Source organism: Chlamydotis macqueenii, chromosome 1 (genome assembly GCF_036417535.1).
Source record: "Chlamydotis macqueenii isolate bChlMac1 chromosome 1, bChlMac1.mat, whole genome shotgun sequence".
In the NCBI taxonomy this organism is placed as follows: Eukaryota; Metazoa; Chordata; class Aves; order Otidiformes; family Otididae; genus Chlamydotis; species Chlamydotis macqueenii.
In genome coordinates, this window is record NC_141556.1 from 130,347,177 (window position 1) to 130,370,383 (window position 23,207).

Genomic DNA, 23,207 nt, shown 5'->3' on the forward strand with positions numbered 1-23,207 from the left:
ACTTGTTTGCATTTGAAATCTGTTCTTATGTGATCAAGTTCAAGTATGAGGATAAATATCTTACAAAATGTTAAAAATAACAAGTACTGAGATTCTAGGAACTGATCAGAAAATGATGACACAGGAACATTAATTCAGTAAGTCACCTCATTTGATAGATATTTTATTCTTTTTCAGCTAATGTATTTGCTGCCTTGGCCTTGAGTGTTGCGAAAGATCTTAAAGACATTGAAAGGCGGAAACTCCTGACTGGCAAATCTGAAGAAGCACAGAAGCAGTTAATTAAGTGACAATATGAGAACAGATTTCTCATTATTTAAATCAGAACAGAATACTGCTTTGGTTTATCTTATCTGACAGGAATTTAGTACTCGTTATTTCTGGTGTTTTTCTGCCACTGAATAACAAGTCAGACAGCACAGGGTGTATATGAGACCCTTGCTCACAGCAGATGTGAGTGGAAAAGAACCCGCTCCTGTCCAATGTGTGCAAGTGAGCTGGAGATGCGGTGTCCTCAGCTGCAGAAAACTGCAGCTGCTGGAGTGTTAAGATATGCAGAAAAGTGTAGTTTTATTGGTTTTAGTTTAATATTTTGAGGTTAGAAAGGCATGGAACCCTATCTTGATCTTTGTGCTCTAGCTGCATCCATATTCTACTGGCATTGAGACAGCTCTGAATCATAGAATGACAGAATAGTTTGGGTTGGAAGGGACCTTTAAAGGTCATCTAGTCCAGCCCCTTGCAAGTAGCAGGGACATCTCCAACCAGATCAGGTTGCTCAGAGCCCCGTCCAACCCGACCTTGAATGTTTCCAGGGATGGGGCATCCACCACCTCTCTGGGCAACCTGTTGCAGTGTTCCACCACCCTCACTGTAAAAAATTTCTTCCTTATATCCAGTCTGAATCTACCTCCTTTTATTTTAAAACCGTTACCCCTCGTCCTGTCGCAGCAGGCCCTGCTAAAGAGGTTACATATGAGCATGGGCTGCCCTTGCTTGTAATACTAAAGTCGATAGGAGTCGCCTCTCCTCCCCTAGCCTAAACCGGCCGTTGTGCCGCCTTTCCCTGAATCTGACCGTTAACAGCTGTTGCCCCTCCCTTCGCCTCTCGCGGCCGCAGCGGTGGCGGCAGCGGAAGGGCTAACGGCGGGATCACGTGCGGAGGGGAGAAGCCCCGCCCCCTCCGCGTTGCCAGGTTACCGCTGCTCCGGTGGGTGGGGCCTGCTCCCAGCTGCCCCCGCCTCCGCGGCGTCTTTCTTTGACGTCAGCGCGGAGCGACGCGGCCGGCGTTCACCCCCCGTTACCCCGCTCGGCAACGCCATGTTGAAGGTGAGGTTAAAGCGTCGCCGCTTCCCTTCAGGCATCGCCGCCGCGGTCCCGGTTTGAGGCCGTGCAGCGGGACGCGGCGGTTCCCCGCCGAGGCGGTGCGGGGCCGTTGCGGTACCGTTGGTGTGGGGGTGCCCGTGTGGGGCGAGGCCGGCAGAGGGCGGCCCGGCAGCGCGGCCGGAGGGGCCCCGGGCTGAGGCGGCCGGTAGGCTGGTGGTCGGGCCCGGGATGGCCCCGGTTTCTCCCGCCTCCCGTTCTAAAGCAGATTTTTGTTGCTCGGTTGAGGAGACGGGGTAGCGAAAACCCTGACGTTGTTACCAGCGAGTGATTTTTTTTTTTTTTTCTTCTCCCGCATTCTGTCTAAAACTGTTCTAAAAATCTGTGTTGTCTGGTGGCCGCTGTACCCAGGGTATTTTGTCTGTAACTCTCAGACAAAACTCTTAGTTTCACTCTTGTTGAAGCTGCATAATCTCTCTCTTTTTTTTTTTTTTTTTTTTTTTTTTTTTTTTTTTTTTAGTATTTCAAAACTGCGTGCCCTATCCGCGCAAAAAGAAAACACACGTGGACGCCACGCGCGTTATTTAAAATTCTTGGCTACAGCAGCGTGGAGCTGTGAGTTCAGTGTTATTGCAGAGTTTGGATTCTTGCAGCTGTGAAAGTCCTTCTCTTGGGAGTCTGCCTTTATTGCGTGTAGGCTGTCAGCGAAGTCTGTGAAAAGGACGGAAAGTCAGATAATTGTCTCAGAGGTCTTTTTGACTGTGATGATAAGATCCCCAGATCCCTTCAGGCTAAAAGCAAATTGTATGCTTCAGTCAAGCTGTTGTGATGACTGCTACTTTTTTTTTTCCCCCCAATATATATCAATATATTGATATACTGAGAAGCCTATGCTTGCTGTACTCTTGTTGCAACCTTTTTTTTTTTTTTTTTACTTTAACGTTGGGACAATTGCTGGAATTCTTCTGTAAGGATTATGTCTCACAATCGTTGAGAATTTCATAAGTGATACTGAATTGTCATTCAAGGGATCATGTGTGAACCTGTGGGTTTAGTTACTATGTGTAATATCACTGTTTTTATACAACCGTTGAGGTTAGGCAGATTCCAGTGCTTCAGGTAAACCTATTTTTTTTTCCTCTATGCAAAAGGAAAGGTGGCTTCTTGTCCTCAATATCTGTGCTTTGGGGAACAGAAGTGCTCAAGAGTTTGGATTTTTTTTGTTTGTTTTAGGCTTTTTGGTTGTGGGGTTTGTTTTTTTTTTTTCAGTTGAGGTTTAAGAGATAGGAAGAAGAATAGAAAAAGAATAGAGAAATGAAACAGTTTCGTACATTAGGACAAATATCAGTCTTCATGAAAGTCTGATTAAAGTTTTTTTTTTTTTTCCTTTTCTTTTTCCTTTCCCCAGTTTTGACAGGGTGACAATGACAGTAACAGGTGAACTGAGAAACCACAGACAAGAGGGGAAAAAAAGACAAAAGTTATAGTTAATCTTTAGCTTCCCCCCCCCCCTCTGTACTGAGAGCTAATATGGGATTTATGCTTTCCAGAGGCATTTTTTTATTTAAGAATTAAGAACTTTGAGAAAGACAGTAGAGCAAGACAATAGAAGGTGAAATGTGATAGTGTTTTTCCCTTCAGCTTTCAGATAGAATTTGCTCGTAAATGATCTGGTGTCCACAGATAAAGTTGAATTCTTCAGCTAGAGAGAGGAATAAACTTAGTATATTTTTTACTTAAAGTAAATGCAGAGCATTGCCTCGAGAGAAGAATGTCAGTTCTACTTTTTTGCTATCAACTGCATAGCTGCAACGCCGGCAGACTGAAGGCACAGCTCGATCAAAATGTTTTACTAAACCAATTGCTTTAGTAATACGTGGTTAATGTGGAATTAAGAAATAAGATACTAAAGTGAATTTTGGAAACAAAAGGTAAAACAGTTAATCTTTCATATTGCTGAGTAAACCTTTTAGTGTGTGCGTATATACGGTACTTTAGTACCGGTTATATGTTTCTCATAAACTTAGCTGATGTAGAAGACCATTGCAGGATAGCTTGAACAGTGCATTTAAAGAAAGATTCTTCTTGCACTTTTAGTGGTTAATTTCATTCTGTCTGAAATGTAAATATGAGAACTTTAGAAAATATCTGCACTGTAGTGTTTTGATAACGTGAACAGCTGACATTTTCAATCAGAGTAGTTCTGTGATCACTGATACCTGTTTGTGAAACCAAGATGCTTCCATGCTCTGCTGTTTGTGACTTCATATAAAAATCTCAAATATTTAAAGCATTTGGTTTTCCTATTTCTGCTAGTGACTTTTAGCACCATTTACAGTGTTTGAAAATATTTTTCAGAATGAAAACACATTTAGATTTTTGCCTTTTTTCAGTGACATGACAGTTTTGAAGTGAAAAAAAGGAAAGATTGAGGAAATAGATTCCACAGCTGTTAATGGTTAGTGATGTTCATATTTTTATCTTGGGTTATGAAAGTATGTGAAAAGTCTTTGTTTAAGCAAACACCATTAAAGATTATCCGTATCTTTCCTTGGTTGTAAAACAACTGATCCAGTCATTGTGGTGTTTCATTATAGTGCTGTAATAATGAGTCTATAAATTCAAACAAGGAAAAACTTCCTTTTTAAGCAAGTTTTTCCATACCTTTTAATCCATCAGATCCCGTATGTCTTTCTGAAAAGCAGTCGTATGACCTAGTTCTTGTGTACTGTTTCTCTACATGTAAATGAACGTTTTCGGAAAGTTTGACAACTACGTAGTCTAACTTAAGAGACTCTTCAAACTCAAAGTTACGCTTAATAAATACTACATCCACAAAGCTGTGGACGAAATTTAAGCTGCAGGTACTGATCTATATGCAATAAGCATATAGTCTGGATAATTTTAAAGCTATATTCTAACAGTTCTGTAGTGGGAAGAAACAAAGTTTCAGAGTAATTGTCCAGATGCTAGGTCAGCTATCATTGTCACAGCATGAAGGATGTGTTGGTTTGACCAAGGCTTCAGTTTCACAAGCGGCTAGGTCAATGTCATGTATCCCTGCTATTTCTGAAAAGGAAGAGGGCTTGCTGCCTTCTCCTTTTTCATCCCCTCTTCCCTGACCACACAGTTCCTCTGGTGCTTGTCAGACTGTTTCGTGGATGGGTTCAACTTACTAAGCCTGCACAAAGCTCTCCGCTTCTTTTTCAGGATTAATCTTTTGCCAAATTGGCGAGGTGAATTGCCTCGTGGTGGAAGCGTCAGGCCACCAAAGCTAGGGCAAGGTGAGCAGTAGGACTTCTGGGAATGGATGCTGTGAGCAGAGCCAGACCTCTGCAATTTGGTGGCCACAGGTTATTAGATTTGCTTATGCTGTAACCTGATACAACGAACCATAGGATGTTGTATCTCTGCACACGTTTATCTGAGCAGTAACATGAGTATGAGACATTGAAAAGTTTCCTTTTGGAACTGTTATTTCGTGAGTTAAATGTTGTTGTTAATAAGGGTGTGCATTTGTTGGAAAATTTCTTCTGTGCATTCTTGATTCACTACAGAGCTAAGATTTTTATCTTCTATTTTTTTTTAAGTTAAATTGTGTTTGTTAATATAAGACTGCTTTAATGTAGGTACTGAATACAGGAAGAACTATATTCACCCTACGCGCGGTGATTGTGTTGTGTGGCTGGGTTGAATCTGAAGTATTCAAAAACAGTCAAGTATCTGTCACGATGCACTGTAATTCCTACTTCTCAAAGAAAAGTAGGAGACATTCCTAAAATTCTTAGCGAGCAGTGATTATGTTCTGATAATTTCAACTGTAGGTGTAGTTTTTTCCCTAAATCTAGATGCAGATGATAACTGGAAATAAAATGCTGAACGTTTTGTTACTATCTACAGAGAAATGAAGGTGTTACGGACATTCACAAAATTGTTTAAAACATGAATATAATGTTGTTAGTATCTGTACAAAGAAAGTTGACAAAAAACTGTATTTTAAGTGAGAGAAGGTCTTTTTGTGAGATGAAAACTGTTGAGATTAGCATTTATATCCACTGTCTCCTTTAGCCTTAGGCTTTTCGAAATACCATCTGAATAACTGAGATGTTATCATTTGAGTGCCTGAGAGCATTAGATTGTGTACCACTGACTCCGCTTTCTCCTACCTTCTAAACACCTTAATATATCACTTACTAACGTATATGAGGACATAAACATTGTCTACATTGATGTGTACAGACATGGTGCCATTTTGTTTGAATTTAGTAATCTGCATCTCTTCCTATAATGTTTCTAGGTAATTCGGCTGGGGGCCACCCCTGTTAGCCTGAGCTTGCTCTCTATCCAGGTTTATGCTTCCTCTTCAGAGAAGGAGACTTCCAAAAAGGAGTTACTGAAAATTGAGGAGGTAAGAATGATTAAAGTTCTAGCGCTCTTCTGTCTATGGAAATATCTACAGAATTCTGAAAGACATTATGTTTTGATGCATGAAAGCATTTAGGTACATCTTTTCACCCTTGGTATTGTTGCCTTTAAACTTGCTTCTCTATTTTCAGTAATGGAGAAGTCAAAATGGTTTTGCTTCTTTTACCTGAGGGTTGCATTTGATGCCCTCTGCTCGATAGCATCAGGCTTGCTTGCGTGCAAGATCTTTTTTCCTACATTAAAGCCTTCCATTCTGCATTCAGAAATTACATTTCATGTTTGTAGACTGACTTGTGGTCATGTTTGAAATCCCCAGGAGTACTTTACTTTTTATCCAGGTAACACAGTGTATTTTTTTTTAATTTCAAGTGCTGTTGGCAAGTTTAATAAAATTTCATTTATATTCTCCAATAAAACAGCAAATCAAAAGTTTTTCTTTCTAAAAATATTCTCTTTTTTTACAGGCAAAATTCTTGTCTGACAGTGCCTTGGATCCATTATAGTAGCCCACAGAATTTTATCAGTTCTCCTTTCTTTACAGCATTCAGACCTAAGCAACAACAAATAGAATAAGTAGTGGTAATAAAAACCTGTTATGTTACTGTTTCTCTAAGATGTTACAAATGTCTTGGTTATATCACAAACAGAGCTTTAAAACACCCTGTCAAACTGCAGGCTCACCAGCATTGTTGCATAGGCTTTTAACAGTCTCCAATGTTAAAAGAAAAAAAAAACAAACAAAACCAACCAAACAACAAAAACCAAAACCCAAACAGTAGTTCATAACTAAATACAGCTTTGTTTGTAGACGTTTAAAAATTTTACATACTTCAAGGCCATCTGAAGTATTGTTACATAAGCAGTGAAACTAAGTGAACCTTATTTTTGTATATGTTTAGGTCTTTTGGATATGTCTGCATGGGCAGCTCACTTGCATAATGTGAGGATCAATAGTTGAAGCTGTCTCCTGACTTCACCCCAGTGAAGTCACCTTAACTTGGGCTGTTGCGTGCCCAACGCCACTGCTGGCATGAGTCAGTAGTGAGGCAGCGGTTTGAAGTTACGTATGTGCTAGATAATTGGCTTGCCCATCAGCCTCAGCAAAGCTGAATGTGCAAGCCATGGAGTTCTGGCTGTCTTAGCATTCGCAGGGTATGTTCGTTTGGATCTCTACTCTGTCAGCTGTCTAGTTTTGTAAAATGTATGGGAGTTTCCTTGTGTCACAGACTTCTGTCCTTGTGCCAGACATGGCTGTTCGGTTGTTGGACAGTGTCAAAGTTAAATAGATTGTGACACTGATTCCTAGGGATGACTGGGCTTCCTAGGGAAATGAGACTTAAAACGCTTGTCTTTTAAAGTATTATGGGAAATTCAGCTGCACAAGTTACTGAATTATTTGACAAACTCTGTGTCATCATATGTTTTGTTATGGTTAGCAACTTTTTTTTTATTATGAGAGAGATACGGTTGTTTTCCAACTTACTGTGAAAAGAGGGCTAGCTATGCTTTGATGCAATGATACATGTAAACATCAGTTTATAATAAACTACTAAATGTAGTATAAATGTGATACACAGTAAAAGTTCTTCGTACTAAGCAGCAGTGTAGTATATAAACTGCTAGGAATTTTAACAGGTTTTGTTTTGAGCTAAACCACAACAATTGTGCTCTTCAACAGTATAGACTCTAGTCTTTTTTTTTCATGGAATACAATTTTAAATATGTCTAGGTAATTGTAATAAATATATTATGATCGAAACCCTGAATATAGTGTTTTCATATTTATTATGTGAAGATGCCCGTTGCTCTTCAGGTGGATGTTGCAGTCCCTATTTGCTCAGCCTCGTGGTGCTATTAGTGCTGTCAGTTGCTGATGTGGTTAATGATGGCAACCTTTGGATGTCATACCATTTTCCTGCTCAGAAACAAACAGACAAATTTGTATCGGATGTTACCATTGTTAGGAACTACTTGGACTCTTTAGTGATGGCTTGTGCAAATATAGAAAATGATCGATTGTGATTTCAGAGCTCTAATACATTTAGTATATTAACTGGAAACCAGAAGTGATGATTAAGACCAGAAACATTTTTCACAATTATGTTTCATGTTCTTATTAAACTAGTTTAATATTAATTTATAACCTGTGACTTGGATCATATAGCAGCTATGGATGAATTGCATAGCAATTAGAAGTCATGTTAATCATAATATATAATTAAACTTTACTCATAATGATTGTCTCACAGCTGTGCCTGAATTTTTATTATGCGTTGTTTATGTACTGAGCACTGTGTTAGGTGTTCTCTGGTTAGACTGTTCATGCCCTGAAGACCTTCTTACACAATTACACCTTTGGTTTTAACCTCTTATTTGCTAATATTCACAGCTGTCACTCTACTCCTCTCCAGCTCGTGAGACTAAATATGTGGAGAATCCACAAACCCAACTGGAAGAGGGGGTTTCGCGTTTACGACATGTTATGGAGCCATATGCAGCCTGGTGTCAGGTATAATGGTTTTATATCACATCTAGTAGTGGTTCAGTGGTAAGGGTTGAACTGGGATTTTTTTCTTTTTTTTTTTTTTTTTTTTTTGACAAAGAATTAATAGATAGCAGCAAAGTAAAAGGTGGTAGCTGTGCAAGCATTTTTCTAAAATGCTGCGTGACTTGAACTGTGGAAAATATTAAGTCATAATATTTACCTTCCTCATACAAAACCAGTTGTTTCTTTCTACTAATTTGCTGAACTAAACCGCTTATTTTCCCACATTTTTTAATCCGTCCAGAAGAGTTAGAAGAAAATTGGCTAAAACTTAGAATTGTTATCTGAAATATTCTTTAAGCGTAAAGATACCTAGAGATATCTGGATTTGGTACTCTTGGAACTTAGGAGACAGGAGAGTGATAATATTTGCATTTTCCATGCTCAAGGAGAATACCATAAATTATCAAGTAGTGTGTTTAGGAGCAGCAATACCAAGTTGTCCTCACTGCAGCTGTGACACAACGCAACTTTGCAGAAAACAGATCCAGAATTTGCTAAACAGGCATGTTGAGAGAAGGCTATCCAGAAGAGAAAATCCCAGGGCACTTTTCAGTGGCAAATCTCACCTGCAGACCTTACCCCCAAACTTTCTTTTATATTTTATTAGGTAGCCTGTGTATACTAAACCGTCATTAAATGCAAAAATAGTCTTTGAAGCATAGAAGAAAACAAAGATTTTTGTAATGAAGGCCTAAATTGTTGATGTTAGACTGCAGAGTCATATGATGTCTGTCTTTCTCTTTCTTGACCCAGCCAATGTTGAGGCTTACTTTTTGAAGCAAGGACGTCCTTGTCATCTGGTTGCCTCTTGGCAACTTTAGGTGATTCTCTGCTTTGCATTTTGGCTGTTGTGAATCCTATTCTTAAGCTGCAAGCTGTTCTTACAGTTCTCTGTAGAAAACTGAGCTGTTCAGTTCAGGATGTCCTTTCTGCCTAGAAGTTCTATATTGTAGTACTGACCTTTAGCAGTACTGAAACACTTTTTCAGAAATGCTCAGGGTTACTCAGTCTAGCAATGTGTTTTTTAAAGTGCCACTAGAAGGAGTAGTGACCAGTTTTGAAGGAGAAGGGGACGTTTTCCACAGTATAGTGAGACCTCTGACCTTGTAAACGCATGGGTTCTGTTTGATTGCCTGCAGTAACCATAACTGGGAATTAAATTTGTGACTAGGTTCGTTGCCCAGTTGGACTGACTGCAGGTAAGCCTTGAACAGTGCTTGATATCTCACTGGCCTGCTGTCTTCCTATTTGCTTTATTTTCTGTCTGCATGGTGATTGTTTACATAAGATGTGCTCTTCTGCTCGCACACAACAAGCCATTTCCTGGCAGTGGTTTACTGACTCATTTTATGAAGTGGGCATGTAAAATTTATGGGTTTGGGGTAATCTTGCTTGCTTAACTGTAGTCAGAAATAGTTTTTGTTCCCCTTCACTCCCTGCTGTGTTAAAGAAAATAATATCTTAGATGTCTCTCAGTTTACTTTAAAAACGTGACCCAGGATAATGATAATAAATTTGGCTATGTTCATATATCCATTTTACTTTTTCAAAATAGCTTGCTTAACTGTAGTGGAAGATCAGTGCAAAACAGATGTAGAAATGAGCCAGTTATGTGTGGGCTGTGACAGAAGATCAAACTTTTTTAGTCTTTGGGGTCTTTAGAGCATGTTCTTTTTTTCATTGACTGAGTAAGACCAAGGTTGTGTCAACTGGGTTTGTGTGCTACATGCTAATGCAATGTAGAATCATAGAATCATAGAATCACATGGTTGGATGGGACCTATAAGATCATCTAGTCCAACCGTCTTCCCACTACCATTGCTGCCACAGCTACTAAACCATATCCTGTAGCTTCTCATCAAGCCGCCTCTTGAACACTGCCAGGGACGGAGACTCCACCACCTCCCTGGGCAGGCCGTTCCAGTGCCTTACCACTCTTTGAGAGAAAAAGTTTTTCCTCAAGTCCAATCTAAACCTCCTCTGGTACAACTTGTGGCCATTTCCTCGGGTCCTGCTTGTTGCCTGGAAGAAGAGGCCAAACCCCTGTTCATCACAACCTGCCTTCAGGAAGCTATAGAGTGCAATGAGGTCTCCCCTGAGCCTCCTCTTCTTCAGACTAAACAATCCCAACTCTCTCAGCCGCTCCTCATAAGACTTGTGCTCCAGACCCCTCACCAGCTTTGTTGCCCTTCTCTGGACACGTTCCAGGGCTTCAATGTCTTTCTTGTAGTGAGGGGCCCAAAACTGAACACAATACTCGAGGTGCGGCCTCACCAGTGCCGAATACAGGGGGATGATTACCTCCCTGCTCCTGCTGGCCACACTATTTCTAATGCAGGCCAGGATGCCGTTGGCCCTATTGGCCACCTGGGCACACTGTCGGCTCATGTTCAGCTGAGCATCAACCAACACCCCCAGGTCCCTTTCCTCTTCACAGTCCTCCAGCCACTCAGCTCCGAGCCTATAGCGCTGCATGGGGTTATTGTGGCCAAAGTGCAGGACCCGACACTTGGCCTTGTTGAACCTCATGCCATTCAGCTCAGCCCAGTGATCCAGCCTATCCAGATCCCTCTGAAGGGCCTCCCTACCCTCAGGCAGATCAACACCGCCACCCAACTTGGTGTCATCTGCAAACTTAGAGGGTACACTCAATCCCCTCGTCTAGGTCATCAATAAAGATATTGAACAAGATGGGCCCAAGTACCGACCCCTGGGGGACACCACTTGTAACAGGCTGCCAGCTGGACTTGACTCCATTAACCACCACCCGCTGGGCACGGCCCCCTAGCCAATTCTTTATCCAAAGAAGGGTATACCTACCCAGTCCACAGGCAGCCAGTTTCCCTAGGAGAATACTGTGAGAGACCGTGTACTAGCGTTCAGCTCCTCCCTGTGTCATTCATACCAGCCTTCAGGCATCAGGAGCCAGTAATCAAAGGTTTTTCTGTTTATAAGGAGCACTAAGATAACCAAATATGGTTTTGATTAATGAAATGTGGTATTTCTATTGAAGTACTACGTTTATGAAATGCAAAGGAATTGTGTTGACAAAGGACACTGCAATGGCCGAAATGGGTTAAAACATGGATTAAATACATTCAGGAAAAGGAAAATCTGTATGGAAAATAATGAATAAAGATGCAGGTTTGACCTCAGACTTGGGAACCTTCTCAGCCAGGAGCTGATAGGAGCTGGACAATCACACTAGAGAAGCAACTCTGTGTACCTGCACTGTTCTCAATTAGGTTGTGTGCTACATGCTAATACTTTTTTTCATGACAAGTTTTTTTTTAAGTCACTCTTGCCAGTGAGGAAATCCAAAGTTCTAAAGATATCCCCCATGCAGTATCCACACAGATACAGCTGAGGTGGTATTGTGAGTCGGTTCTCTGCTTTAGCTTTGGGCATACATGTTTATTAATTTGTTCCCAAATTGATAGACAGTCTTACACTGTCTCTCCGGAGGATTGTTAGCATAATAACAATTAGCAAGTTGCTCTTATTGAAGGTTTTTTTTTTTTCTACTTTGATAAAAGACAATGGGAATGCTTTTACTTCCTGCATATTTTCAATCTGAGGACAAAATCTAGGACTAGTTTGTAGGGTTGATGCAGTGCTCTTTGATTTACTTTGGACATTATATGTAAAACTAATTTTCCAATTCGCTTCAAAGATGCAGTTTTGTTAGCCTAAGATAGTCTCTTGGTAAGTAGAATTTATCACCTTGCAGAATGAGTCCTGTACCCTTGTAAAGTTCTAGGAAGGAGTTTACTTCCTACGTTTGCATCAACTCAAGTATTTTTGTGATACCTACATACACTGAGAAACCGGAAATAATCCTAAGTTTCAGGTACTTGATGAGGAACTCATTGAAACGTTGAAGGTGACCTCTGTGTTTTGAGGTATTGTATTTCATCTGTGTCCAAAGACTACTTTGGGAAAAAGCTGTATGTTGTACGAAAGGTAATGTTGAGCAAGCATAGCCCTGTAAGTGAAGGGTGGAAGTGGGAATAAAAAGAAGTTATTTTAAGGATCCAACACTTTTATATTTCTTTCCTTTTTTTTTTTTCTTTCTTTGTCAGTTACAATCCGTAGTTAATATTTTACCTAATATCTGTTTACTGTTGTTTTCTTTTTTTTTTTTTTTTTTTTTTTTTTTTTAGGACCTTTATACCAAAGCTGTGCCCAAACTAGAAAAAGCTGTTGAGTATGGTAAAGGTAAATCAGTTTAGTTTTATTCACTGGCAATTTAAAATGCAGAACTGTGCTGTATGTTCCATTAAAAGGAACTTCTATTAAGCATCATTTTATATATATATATATATGTAATTTCTAATGCTTTTAAGACTACTTTATTTGAATTGTGTATCTGTTTAAATTTCCTTTGGAGGTCATTGTGACACTGCATTTCTAAATAATTAAAATCAGAGACCTGCATCTATGTTGACCAATGTCACTAAAAATTACAGTTTTATGTAAGAAAAGAAGGGAAAAAAAGGCCTCACAATTTATTTCCAGCCAATTTCCATTCCAGCTTGACCCAGCCCAGTAACTGAAACATATTGCAATGTTTATTATGTGTCACAAGTGTTAGGTCTTTTGTTTGCAGAGTTTAACATTTTCATTTTGGTTTACTTCCTTGCATATCCTAAGAATTCTTAATTAATCCAAAATAATTTGTACTTGTTTTGGAAGCATCCTTTCATGCTTAGGCTCAGCAGGACTTAGTGGGAATGCTATCTAGAGCTCATTTCAGATACTGTGCCTCTTTTCCATAAACTTAACACTCTCAGTCTTTTGAACTCCTTTGTATGGAAAGTTTTGCATAGTTTTCTATTCCCCCATCAGACTCCCATCTTGGAGTGAGCTTTGTTTATGCTATGTCTTCCCTTTGTTCTGTGATATGTTTTTTGTACAGTGTTCTACTGAAACTAATTCTTGTTAACATGTAAATGTAAGAATCCACTTTGTAAAGGTTTTTATCACTAATTTGAAAAAGATATAATTGAGATGCAAAAGAGCAAACCAAAACAGATGGCCCACGAGCAAAGGCAAAATCTTCTATGAAAATTGGTAAATACAATACGATGTTCAGTTTCATTCATGTGTCACTAGAGAAGATCACAAAGGCTTTGAATTTTATGCCAGCAGATCTAAAATGTGCATGATAGTTAACCGTGTTTTGATAACTCTTTGTTTCATAACAATTGTCAGCATGTATTGTTGATTCCTTATCACAAAAACACTTTCACATTACATTAAAGCACTTTGTTCTGACTTATTTTCAGAGGGCTGTGAATTTCTCCAGAACCCCCCTGCTGGGTTTTATCCAAGGCTTGGTGTGATAGGTTTTGCTGGAATTGTTGGATTGTTTCTTGCTAGAGGTAAGTGGGAACCTTTTGAATTGCTTATGTTATGATTTGGGATAGGTAAATTATTTGTAGGTGTTTGGATACTCATTTTTAACTGTGATGCATGAGGTCTGACTTAACTGTACAAGCATGTTTCTACAATGTTCCTCCCATTATAAAGAAACTTAATGTAAAAGTTGGGTAATAATAATCCATTATTGTTTATGAATGCTGTATTTGTTACTGGAATCTAGTCTTGGAGCTTTTCCAGTTCTAGCTTATTATAGGAAAAGTAGGAAAGAATTTTTCTGCTTTAGCTTAAAAAGTTCTTGATCACATGTGTCAGTGTTGAAAACTACAGAGGAATAAATTACACTAAAATACATAGATTCCTAAACTATGGTACATGTACAATTAGTTGTATATTCAGGTTCCTTCAAAGTATTCAGTCCAGGCACAGAGCTGCTGCAGATGGTAATATTCAGCAAAAATACCTGTGAGCTCTGGGTATAGTATAAATACATGCACGTTTTGTGCTATAGAAGGCTGATACAGTTAATTGCATCACACTAGGTGAAGAAACTGACACATTTATACTTTCATAGAAATAAATGTTATTTTAAGAAATGTTAATAGCAAAAAAGTATTTTGTGTTTGTAGTGAGATGTATTGTAAGGCATTAACATCTTCAACTATTACATTTATTCCTAGAGTGATACTGTAGGCACACTGATAAGCTATCACAAAGGAAGATTCCCCATTCGCAGAAATTACAACAAAAGTGTAATTTTTCTGGTTGTAAAGATGCAATGAACCTTACCTTTTCTGTGCTTTCATATAGCTAATTCGTACCAAGTTCCCTCTTCACAAGACGAGCAACATCACTTTATGAATGTCTCTTGTTTCTCATCTCATGAGCATGCGTTAGTGGAAACACTGAGCACTTCTAATATACATTTCCTCTTAAAAATTCATTATTTGTTTATTCAAAGCACATGTGGCTTCACATGTAGAACAGGCTGTTCTATGAGGAACATAACTACCACATCCTGACTCCTCTATGTCTGTTCTATCACCTTTTTGTTTTCTTTTCTGTGGCTTGCTTTTCTCCTTTACCATCTTCCTTCCATATTACTTTCTGACTGGATAAACTGCAGCATGCCCGGTAACTGATTCAAGGATGCATATTGTCACTGGCCGACCAGGATACACAACCTGTATCCTGCTGTCATAAGAGGATGAACTTTTCAGGCAGTTAAATTGTTTCAGACTTATGTAATTGAATAGAGATTTGAAATTGATTAAAATGTTCACAATTAACTTGGGGATATAGCACAACTGTAAGTACTTTAGTTTAAGAGTACTTTAAAATGCTTTTTAAATTGCTATAGTGGATCAGGAAAAACTATTCATAAGAGCAGTTGTGGAAGAGTCAATATTTGTGAGTCAAGGTAACTAATATAGTTTGTATTTGAACATCTCTTGTTCTACTTGACATATCAAAAGAATGCTATCCTGACCTTTCTTCGCCTGAGTTTCTCTTTTAGGTTAGAAAAGCGTATCAGTTGGTAGAATTCTCTTAAATATATCTTCACTGTGTTTTTTACTTCATTATTTAGTACCAAATAAATTATGTGCTGCTGCAGTAAATATAGTTGTAAGGTAATTTTCAGTATGGGAAGATATTAATAGAAGTGTTATCTTAAAATGGTTAAAATAATAATTGCTAAACAAAGTAATCATGTTTCTTAAGAAACTATCAGGACTGAACAGAAAATATGCTGAACTGTATTTAACAAAATTGTTTTGATTATAAGTAAAAAGTGGGGCCATTCAGCTGTCTTGGTTAACATATAGTCTAACAACGTTTTGGAATTCTATTTTTAATTTTTTTTTTTGTTGTTGTAAAACAGGCTCGAAGATAAAGAAGTTAGTGTATCCCGCAGGTCTCATGGGTATTGGTGCCTCCATGTATTACCCTCAGCAAGCAGTTGCTATTGCAAAGGTCAGTGATTATACCTTTCTTTGGAGAAGCATCTTTTACTTTGATTGTTGCCTCCTACCTTCAAATTAATTTTTAAAAGCCATATCAGTGTGCCTGACACTTAACAGAATGTTAGTTTGTCAAAGAACATGTGGTCTAGACTGAAGACAGTTGGATATTCTGTTTCTTCTAGTGACTTTTTCCTAACATCTGCAGCAGTGTCTTCAACTTGAGCAATATAATTTCCTTTCTAAATCTGTAACCTCAAGTAATTATAAATTAACATAAATGTGCTTAGTAAGTGCAGTTTGCGTGTTTACTTAAAATACTAAGGAAACCTGAAATACCTTGAGAGCAAATGAAAACAGAGTTTGAAAGAAAGAAACAACAAAAAAAGAGAGCTTCTGTAGAGAAATATATTAACAGCATTTTGAGGTAAATATTGTTATTGAAGTTTTCTGCTTTTTGTTGGATAGAGTTAGAGGAAAGATAGCATGCACATTCTGGAACAGGGTAAGAATTCTGCTTATTGGATGCCTTTCCTGTTTATGCATTTGTTGTTTCAGGCACATGAGAAACATGTAAACTTACAGTTGCTTAGGTGGGTTTCCTGTGAAAGAAAGAACTGAAGAGACCACCCAATTGCTTACAGCCCCTACTGATGTCAGTTCATGTGTCTTGCTGTCCACATTCTTTTTCAAATGCAGCTGTTAACCACTCAGTGCACGTATTTTTGTGTGTCAGAAATACTTTGTTTCAGGCTTTGGTAAATTGGCTATCCAGTTATTGGTGACTTGTGAATGACACTAAGATGTCAGGGTGAAAATAAGATATTCTCAAGAACATATGATGTTTTTTGAAAACTGAAAGGTCACTGACTGAGGGAGAGTAAAAAATGCTATGTTTGAAGTCTGCCAGCATGATGATACCCTGATCTTTGATGGAATCTTTTTTTAGTGCTTTCAGGATTCAGATGCTCTAAGTACATATAGTTCTGTTGATTTATTCTCAAGGAGTGAGAATTGTGCAAGTGGCAGGAAAAAACAAGTCAAAATTTAAGAAGCTTAGACATTTCTGTTGGAAACTATGTATTGAAATTCTTGTTGCCTTCTGAACAGTGAAGTGGGAAGTGATTGAATGGTGTTCAAACTGATATTATTGTTTTTAAAGAAGCTCAGTTCAGTATTAACTATGGATTTGCTACTAACAGCTTCATAATACCGTGTTTATTTTGCAAAAACTTTGAAGTGCATGATTGCCCTTTGATTAATTCACAGTTCTTAGTTGGACTGTAACAAAAAAATCTTATATGAGACCACGAGCCCAAAACTTGATTGGAATAGGTTTAGCTTTGTTGACTTGATCAGGACACTAGACGTATGAGTTTGGAAACTTCTATGGAGAGAGTTATATCCCAGATACTGTTTTGGTTCCTCTGATCTCTGTTGCACTGTTCTTTTCTAAGAAGTGAAGTTTTAAACATATCAGATCTTGCAATCCATAATTTTTATTCTTTAATCTGAAATTGGAAGTACTTTCCTCTTCAGTAATTACGTTGAAATGTTTCGTAGGCCTTTAAAAAATTTCTATAAGCCTCGAAAGGGATGCTGCCAGTACAAAGCTCTCTAAGCAAGTTAATAGAACAGTATAGGAAATATTCTGTAACATAAATTTTACATTATTCTTTCTATTTTGTTCTTTTTATTTTTCTTCCATATTTGAGTACTTTGTCACTGCTTTTCATTTTCAGTGATATAGTGCCCTTCATTTGGTAAACTTTCAGATTTGACCATACTTTAAAAGAATAAAAGTTTTGAGTGTTGTGGTTTGTTTGTTTTTGTTTTTTTTTTTTTTTCTTTTTTTTTTTTCCTCCCCACCTTTATTAAAGACTTTTCATTGGAGAGTTGGAACTAAGCACAGCAAAATATATTTGCAGTTGAGGTACAACACTTGATGCATCTGTCTGGAAGAAAAAATTTTTCTTTAATTAAAATGTACAAGTTGGGAAGTGAAGTTACAGCAAGAGAGTTCATAGTTGGTAATGGATAGTTTTCAGACACTGTATAACTGGAGATGGAAGAAATGCATAGACTAATTTTTTTCCCCTGCTTTAGTAATCATTCTAATAGATCACAAATTTGTAAGAGATTTATTTCCTCACTGCTAGTATTACTTTGATTTGTATAACTTTGAACAAATTATTGGACTGTATATGTGTTAAAGAAACCGAATTTAATACTGAAGTTTATTTTGTTCTAGTGGAACTTAAACTGCTGTTTTGAAACTACTGCTTTCCAGCTAATCATAATACATTGAAAATATTTTGTATTTACTGTGGCTTATCTTCCATCTGGAAAAAATGTTCCAGTATGAAGTTACTTGATTAAGTATCTTTATCATTAAAATTTATTTTTGTTCCTTGTTACTAGAACTTCAGATTTCCTGAAGTAGTATGTGTTATGCTTACCACCTTCTTGAAAGAAAGAAAAGCTCCAAATATGTTATTTTATTTCTTTGACAACAAACTAAACTGTTTCTATGTCTTTTGAACCTGTACCTCATCCCTTATCCAGTTCAGTTCGTATGGCATAAACAGTTGTACTGGCACAGCTGAGAGCATGACACAATTATAAGAACTGTGGGTTGAAAAGGAGCAGTTGCGGTCATTTGATCCATGTCTGCTGCAGAATTAAATGCCTGTTAAAATGCACTATGACTACTTTGTTAACAATATAAATGTAGAAAAGCCAGCGGGATCTCAGTTTAGTTTTTCGGCATGTAGTGTAGATAAAGAGTTGCTAACCATAATTCTGCTTGACAATCTTGAAACATAACATACTGTGTAGTCAATATTATATGCTTATGGTCCCATGTGGAGTTAAAATATGTGAGCTTGTTTACATGCACATTAGGCCTTAGAGACTGCTGATGCTACCCCAGTAGCGCCTAGTATGGGTGTTTGTCACCCAAGGTCACTTTCAGACTATTTCAGAGTCCCTGTTGAGAGCCACTCAAGCTGACTTTTGAACTTGTTCAAATTTTGGCATACAAGCTTACTTTAGTGTTGCATTGAACAGAGATGATATTTTAGCATGTTGTAATTTAACACAAGCTGGAAATTGTTATGTTCCAGAACTTAAGAACTCCAGACGACTGGATGGAAAAACTTGTCCCTCTTTAAGAGGAACTCTTTGTACGAATGCTTTGAACAATTGAATGAACCGTTTGTATTACGATTGTTCCTTTTACTTTTCCTGGTTGGGACTGCCACTCCCAAGGACAGTGGTAGGAACTGCAGTACCCACTTGATTCCTCCTCAACTGCTCTGTGAGAAAGACAAGTATAAAACACAAGCCTAACACATGACTAGTGATTTGCTCATAAGAGGATTCATTGCACGGTTAACAAAATTGCTTGGCTATGTTCGTGTTGACGCTGTATCTTACAGCTTACAGTCCATCTAGAATTGTATTTTTCAGCCCATGTGAACTGTGAGTGTGTGCATGGGTCCCAGCTCTTGAAAAGTGTGTACAGTGCTGAAACATTGGTGGCTGTGGCCACCAGTCTAAACTGTCTGGGTTGCTGTACCTTGTGATGTAGCTGCCTTACTCCAGCAACATGAATGACCAGTTTCTCATTTAATGTGATTCATAATTCACGTGGTCATATGACTCCTATAATAAGAATATTTTAAAGTTTGTACAGTTAGATATTTAGAGTGTTTTTAAGTATTTTAATGGATTGTTTTTATGCAGAAACAAGAACTGGCTTATGCATAGTTGTTTCTCATTTTATATTGATAGCTGTGTTCTCAGTAACATAGCAGACAAAAGGGTTGTACTGCTTGCACGTCTGGTCACGCTGTCTTTCCAGATGAGTTGTAGGCTTCTCTGATTTTCAGAACTAGTTTGTTTAAGTACTTAAAAATGAACACTCCTGATACTAAAAAAGAAGATAACTGTCTATGCCTCTAATGTTTGAACTGGGGGATTTTGGAGGCTAAACACATTCATCTCCCGAACACTTTGTGTGTGGTTTTTTTTTTTATAACCTTTATCACCTTCAAATATAGAGAGAACTCCATGCATCCTACTAACTTGTTTAAAACCAAAATACAATTGTAATTGTCAAATGTGGTGACAAATATGCTAACTCTTTGTATTTAAAACAACCTATGTTTTGGATTTAGTTGTGACTGGGAAATCTAGTTGCTGATTTGAGTTTTTGTTTTAATTCTAGTTATTAAATATCCTCTTCTGTAAGGTAGTAACATGATCTCTACCCAGAAGCACATCACTTACTATTGTGGTACATAACTGGTGTAGTTAATTTTGTTCAGACAAAGAAAGGGAAGTGGTTCTTCACACCGTGTGTGCCCAGTGGTAGAGCTCCTTGGCACAGGATGTTCTGGATGCTAAAAATTTGCATGGCACTCAAGGGGAAGTACCAAAGTTTATAGGAGGGAAATTACTTGGGCATTATTGTACACATAGAGATCATGTCTGGCTCAGGAAATCTCTGAGCAGCAAATTGTTGGAGACTGGAAGAAACATAAAAACTTCATTCAGAAAAGTCATGTATGCTTGCTCTGTTCTCATAGTCTTGGTTTTCCATCTTTACCTGCTGTGGGAGATAAGGTGATACCTTCTTGTTTCTCGATTTCCTAACTTTTGTTGTTGTTGTTGTTTAATAGCTGTCTAGTTGGACAAATTGTCCATTTTTGTTGTTCTTTATTTGTAAGAAAACTGATAGTGATACGGAAGTGAGTACTGACCTGAGCTTGGAGCTGTAAAACTGAACATCCTTGAGTTTTAAAGGATGCTATGAGTATTACAGTTCCGTATCATGTAAGAGGCAGGAGATACTCCTAATAGACTTGGGGACTTTTCCTGTCTTAAAATTACTTGTTGGTATAGTATAGCAAACACTGTCTTTCCTAGCTGTCTTCTGTTTTGAGAGTTGACAGCTGGTTATTCATTACAGCTGTCTATCAACAAATTAGGTCTTTCTTCTAAACAGTAAATAAAAAGAAACAAAGGGGCACTGTTGCTGTTCTTTCAAATCAGTGAAAATGTAAAATTGAAAAAAAGGTCAAACTAAGTAGTAGGGTTGGTTTTTTTTCTGTGTTTAAAATTACTATGGTCAAATTAAGAAATAATTGGCTTATCTTAAACCTGTTGAACATTCACTATTAAGAAAACCAGAATTGTTTCCATGCGGCGTTATTCTATCCCTTTTTATAGAGAGATGTTTTCAGGTAGTCTTCAAAGGGTTTTTTAGCAAGTTGGCTTTTCTTATTCTTCATGTCATTTATTTTTTTTCCAAGATGTTTGTTAATACTGTACACTCTGGGTTTGAACAGGAAGATGTTAAAGATCTTGTTTTGAGATTTCTTCCACTTAAATAAGAGGCAAAATATTTCCCAGATTATTAAGTTCATGCTTTCTAATATCTTTTGTTTCAAAGGTTACTGGTACACATCTGTATGACTGGAGTCTTCAGGGATATATTGCTGTAGAATCTCTTTGGAAGGATAATCCTAAGAAGAAGAAATCTGGGAAAAAAAGTGATAAGGTAAGAAGTCAGAGGAACTTGATTTCTGAATTTACCACTGCATTTTCAGAGAAAACCTACTATTGCTCATATATTCTTTCTTCCCCACTCTGACTCAGCTTTTATTTTTGAAGACAAAGATTTCATTTTGTCTTTCTAAGCTGTGGGAAAATATTAAGCTTGTTTAAAGTTAGACTGTCAGAAATGCTGTTTGGAAGGTTGTTTTAGTATAATCTACTAAGCGTTTAGTAGGAACATTAGGAGTATTGTGATTAGAATGCTAGGGATCAAGACTTTTACAGTCTTGGTTATTTAAAAGAATTATTTTTTTTTTTTAAGTAATTCAATTTGACAAGTTCAGTCTTGAAAATCTGAAATAGCATTCTGTTTACATTTTACTTCATTTTTACTTTTTTCCTTTGAATGTTCATGAATATTTTTTCTAGCATGATGGTGTCATTGTGTGCTGCTCTATTAAGTGTTACTATCTAGTCATAAAACCAGCAATTTGTAGGGATATGCAGTTCATGGGGATTTAGTCATAGATAACTGGCTGTGTGGGTTGATACTTACAGCTCTGTCTAAAGAAACTTTGCTTTAATTGATTCTCATCCAGAAGACTGACAATAAAAATTTGGTTTCTTCTGAATCTGCTTTGAATTGGGCATCCTGGTGAGGTATCAAGTGCAGTCATTGCTGAAAGTTTTTCTGCTTTCTAGATTTCCAATTGTTAAACACTGTATAAGAGGTCAGACTAACATACATGACTATGATTTTTTTTTTTTTAAGTTAGAATAACATTCTCTTTATTTTCTGTTTTACAAGTAACTTTTTTTTTTTTGGTCTAGCATTACTGTTCTGTGTTATGCGAAGCAGACTGATGTCTTGCCTTGGAGATACTTGTGTCTGATGACAGAGCAAATGCTAACATAATGGCTTTGTTTTCCAGAGTATAGCAAGCACTGAGGTTTCTTTGAAACAGCATTTTTGAATTCATGTTGCTAATACAACTAAATGAATGTCTGCATGCCTATTTTCAGTTTTATAATAGAGCAGCTTTCTCTAATCCACTTGCAGAGCATCAGTGATACAGTATGATTTCCTTGCATACTGCTACCAGAGAAGGAAAGCCTTTTTTTTTTTTTTTTTTCTTTCCAGCCCTCCTGTGGTCCGTGCTTATACAGTACCACCATTTTAAGGCATATGTGCATTTAGTTACTTTAAATCTCAATATCTAGGCAAGTGTGCTCTTCCGTAGTTGATTTATAGTTATCAAAGCAGTTGTGCTATATTGAAGTCATATTATTCAGTGTACATGAATGAATTTATCCTTGGTTTTGAGGTATTGTTTGTATTGGTATCTAACTACTTGCTTATATGTTTGTGTGTGTTAAAGCAGTGTATCTTAAGACTTTATATGATGTTTAAAAAAAAAACCATATAAATAATGTATATTATATTTCTGTATAAAACCACAGAATGCTTGAGCTTGGAAGGGACTTCTGGAGGTCATCTGGTACAACCTCCTGCTCAAGTGAGGCCACGTAGAACCAGTTGTCCAGGACTGTGTCCAGGCGACTTTTGAATATCTCCAAGGATGGAGACTCCATAACCTCCCTCGGTCACCTGTGCCAGGGCTTAGTCACCCTCACAGTAAAAAAGTGTTTACTGATGTTCAGACAGAGCCTCTTGTGTTTCAGTTGCCTCTGATCCTGTCAATGAGCATGGCTCTGTCCTTGGTGCACCCTCCCTTCAGGTATTTATACACATTGATGAGATCTCCCTGAGCCTTCTCTTCTTCAGGCTGAACAGTTACAGCTCTCTCAGCCTGTCCTCACAGGAGAGATGTGTCAATTCCTTAGTCATCTTCATGACCCTTCATTGGACTCTATCCAGTACATCCATGTCTCTCTCATACTGGGGAACCCAGAACTGGATACAGTACTTAAACTTTGTCTGTAGAATTGGTTAAATGTAATACACAACTGTGGGGAATTGTAGGATTTTAGTTTTGTATAATTGT

The 23,207-nt window shown here is 37.8% G+C and overlaps 1 protein-coding gene across 2 annotated transcripts in view; it reads left to right on the top strand.

Annotated features, from left to right (window-relative positions):
• Nucleotides 1-1,242: 1,242 nt before the first annotated feature.
• APOO (apolipoprotein O) overlaps nucleotides 1,243-23,207 on the top strand; it is a 35,182-nt gene continuing 13,217 nt past the window's right edge. Inside the window, exons 1-7 of one of the 2 annotated variants that reach the window (XM_086767086.1) lie at nucleotides 1,243-1,329; nucleotides 5,621-5,731; nucleotides 8,138-8,257; nucleotides 12,460-12,514; nucleotides 13,585-13,680; nucleotides 15,561-15,652; nucleotides 21,098-21,205. In XM_086767086.1, the coding sequence (XP_086623212.1) occupies nucleotides 1,321-1,329; nucleotides 5,621-5,731; nucleotides 8,138-8,257; nucleotides 12,460-12,514; nucleotides 13,585-13,680; nucleotides 15,561-15,652; nucleotides 21,098-21,205 (591 nt within the window). In that variant the 5' untranslated portion in view covers nucleotides 1,243-1,320. Of the gene's footprint in view, nucleotides 1,330-3,717; nucleotides 3,782-5,620; nucleotides 5,732-8,137; nucleotides 8,258-12,459; nucleotides 12,515-13,584; nucleotides 13,681-15,560; nucleotides 15,653-21,097; nucleotides 21,206-23,207 lie in introns of those variants that run through there. The other variant, XM_086767093.1, reaches the window with a different exon arrangement.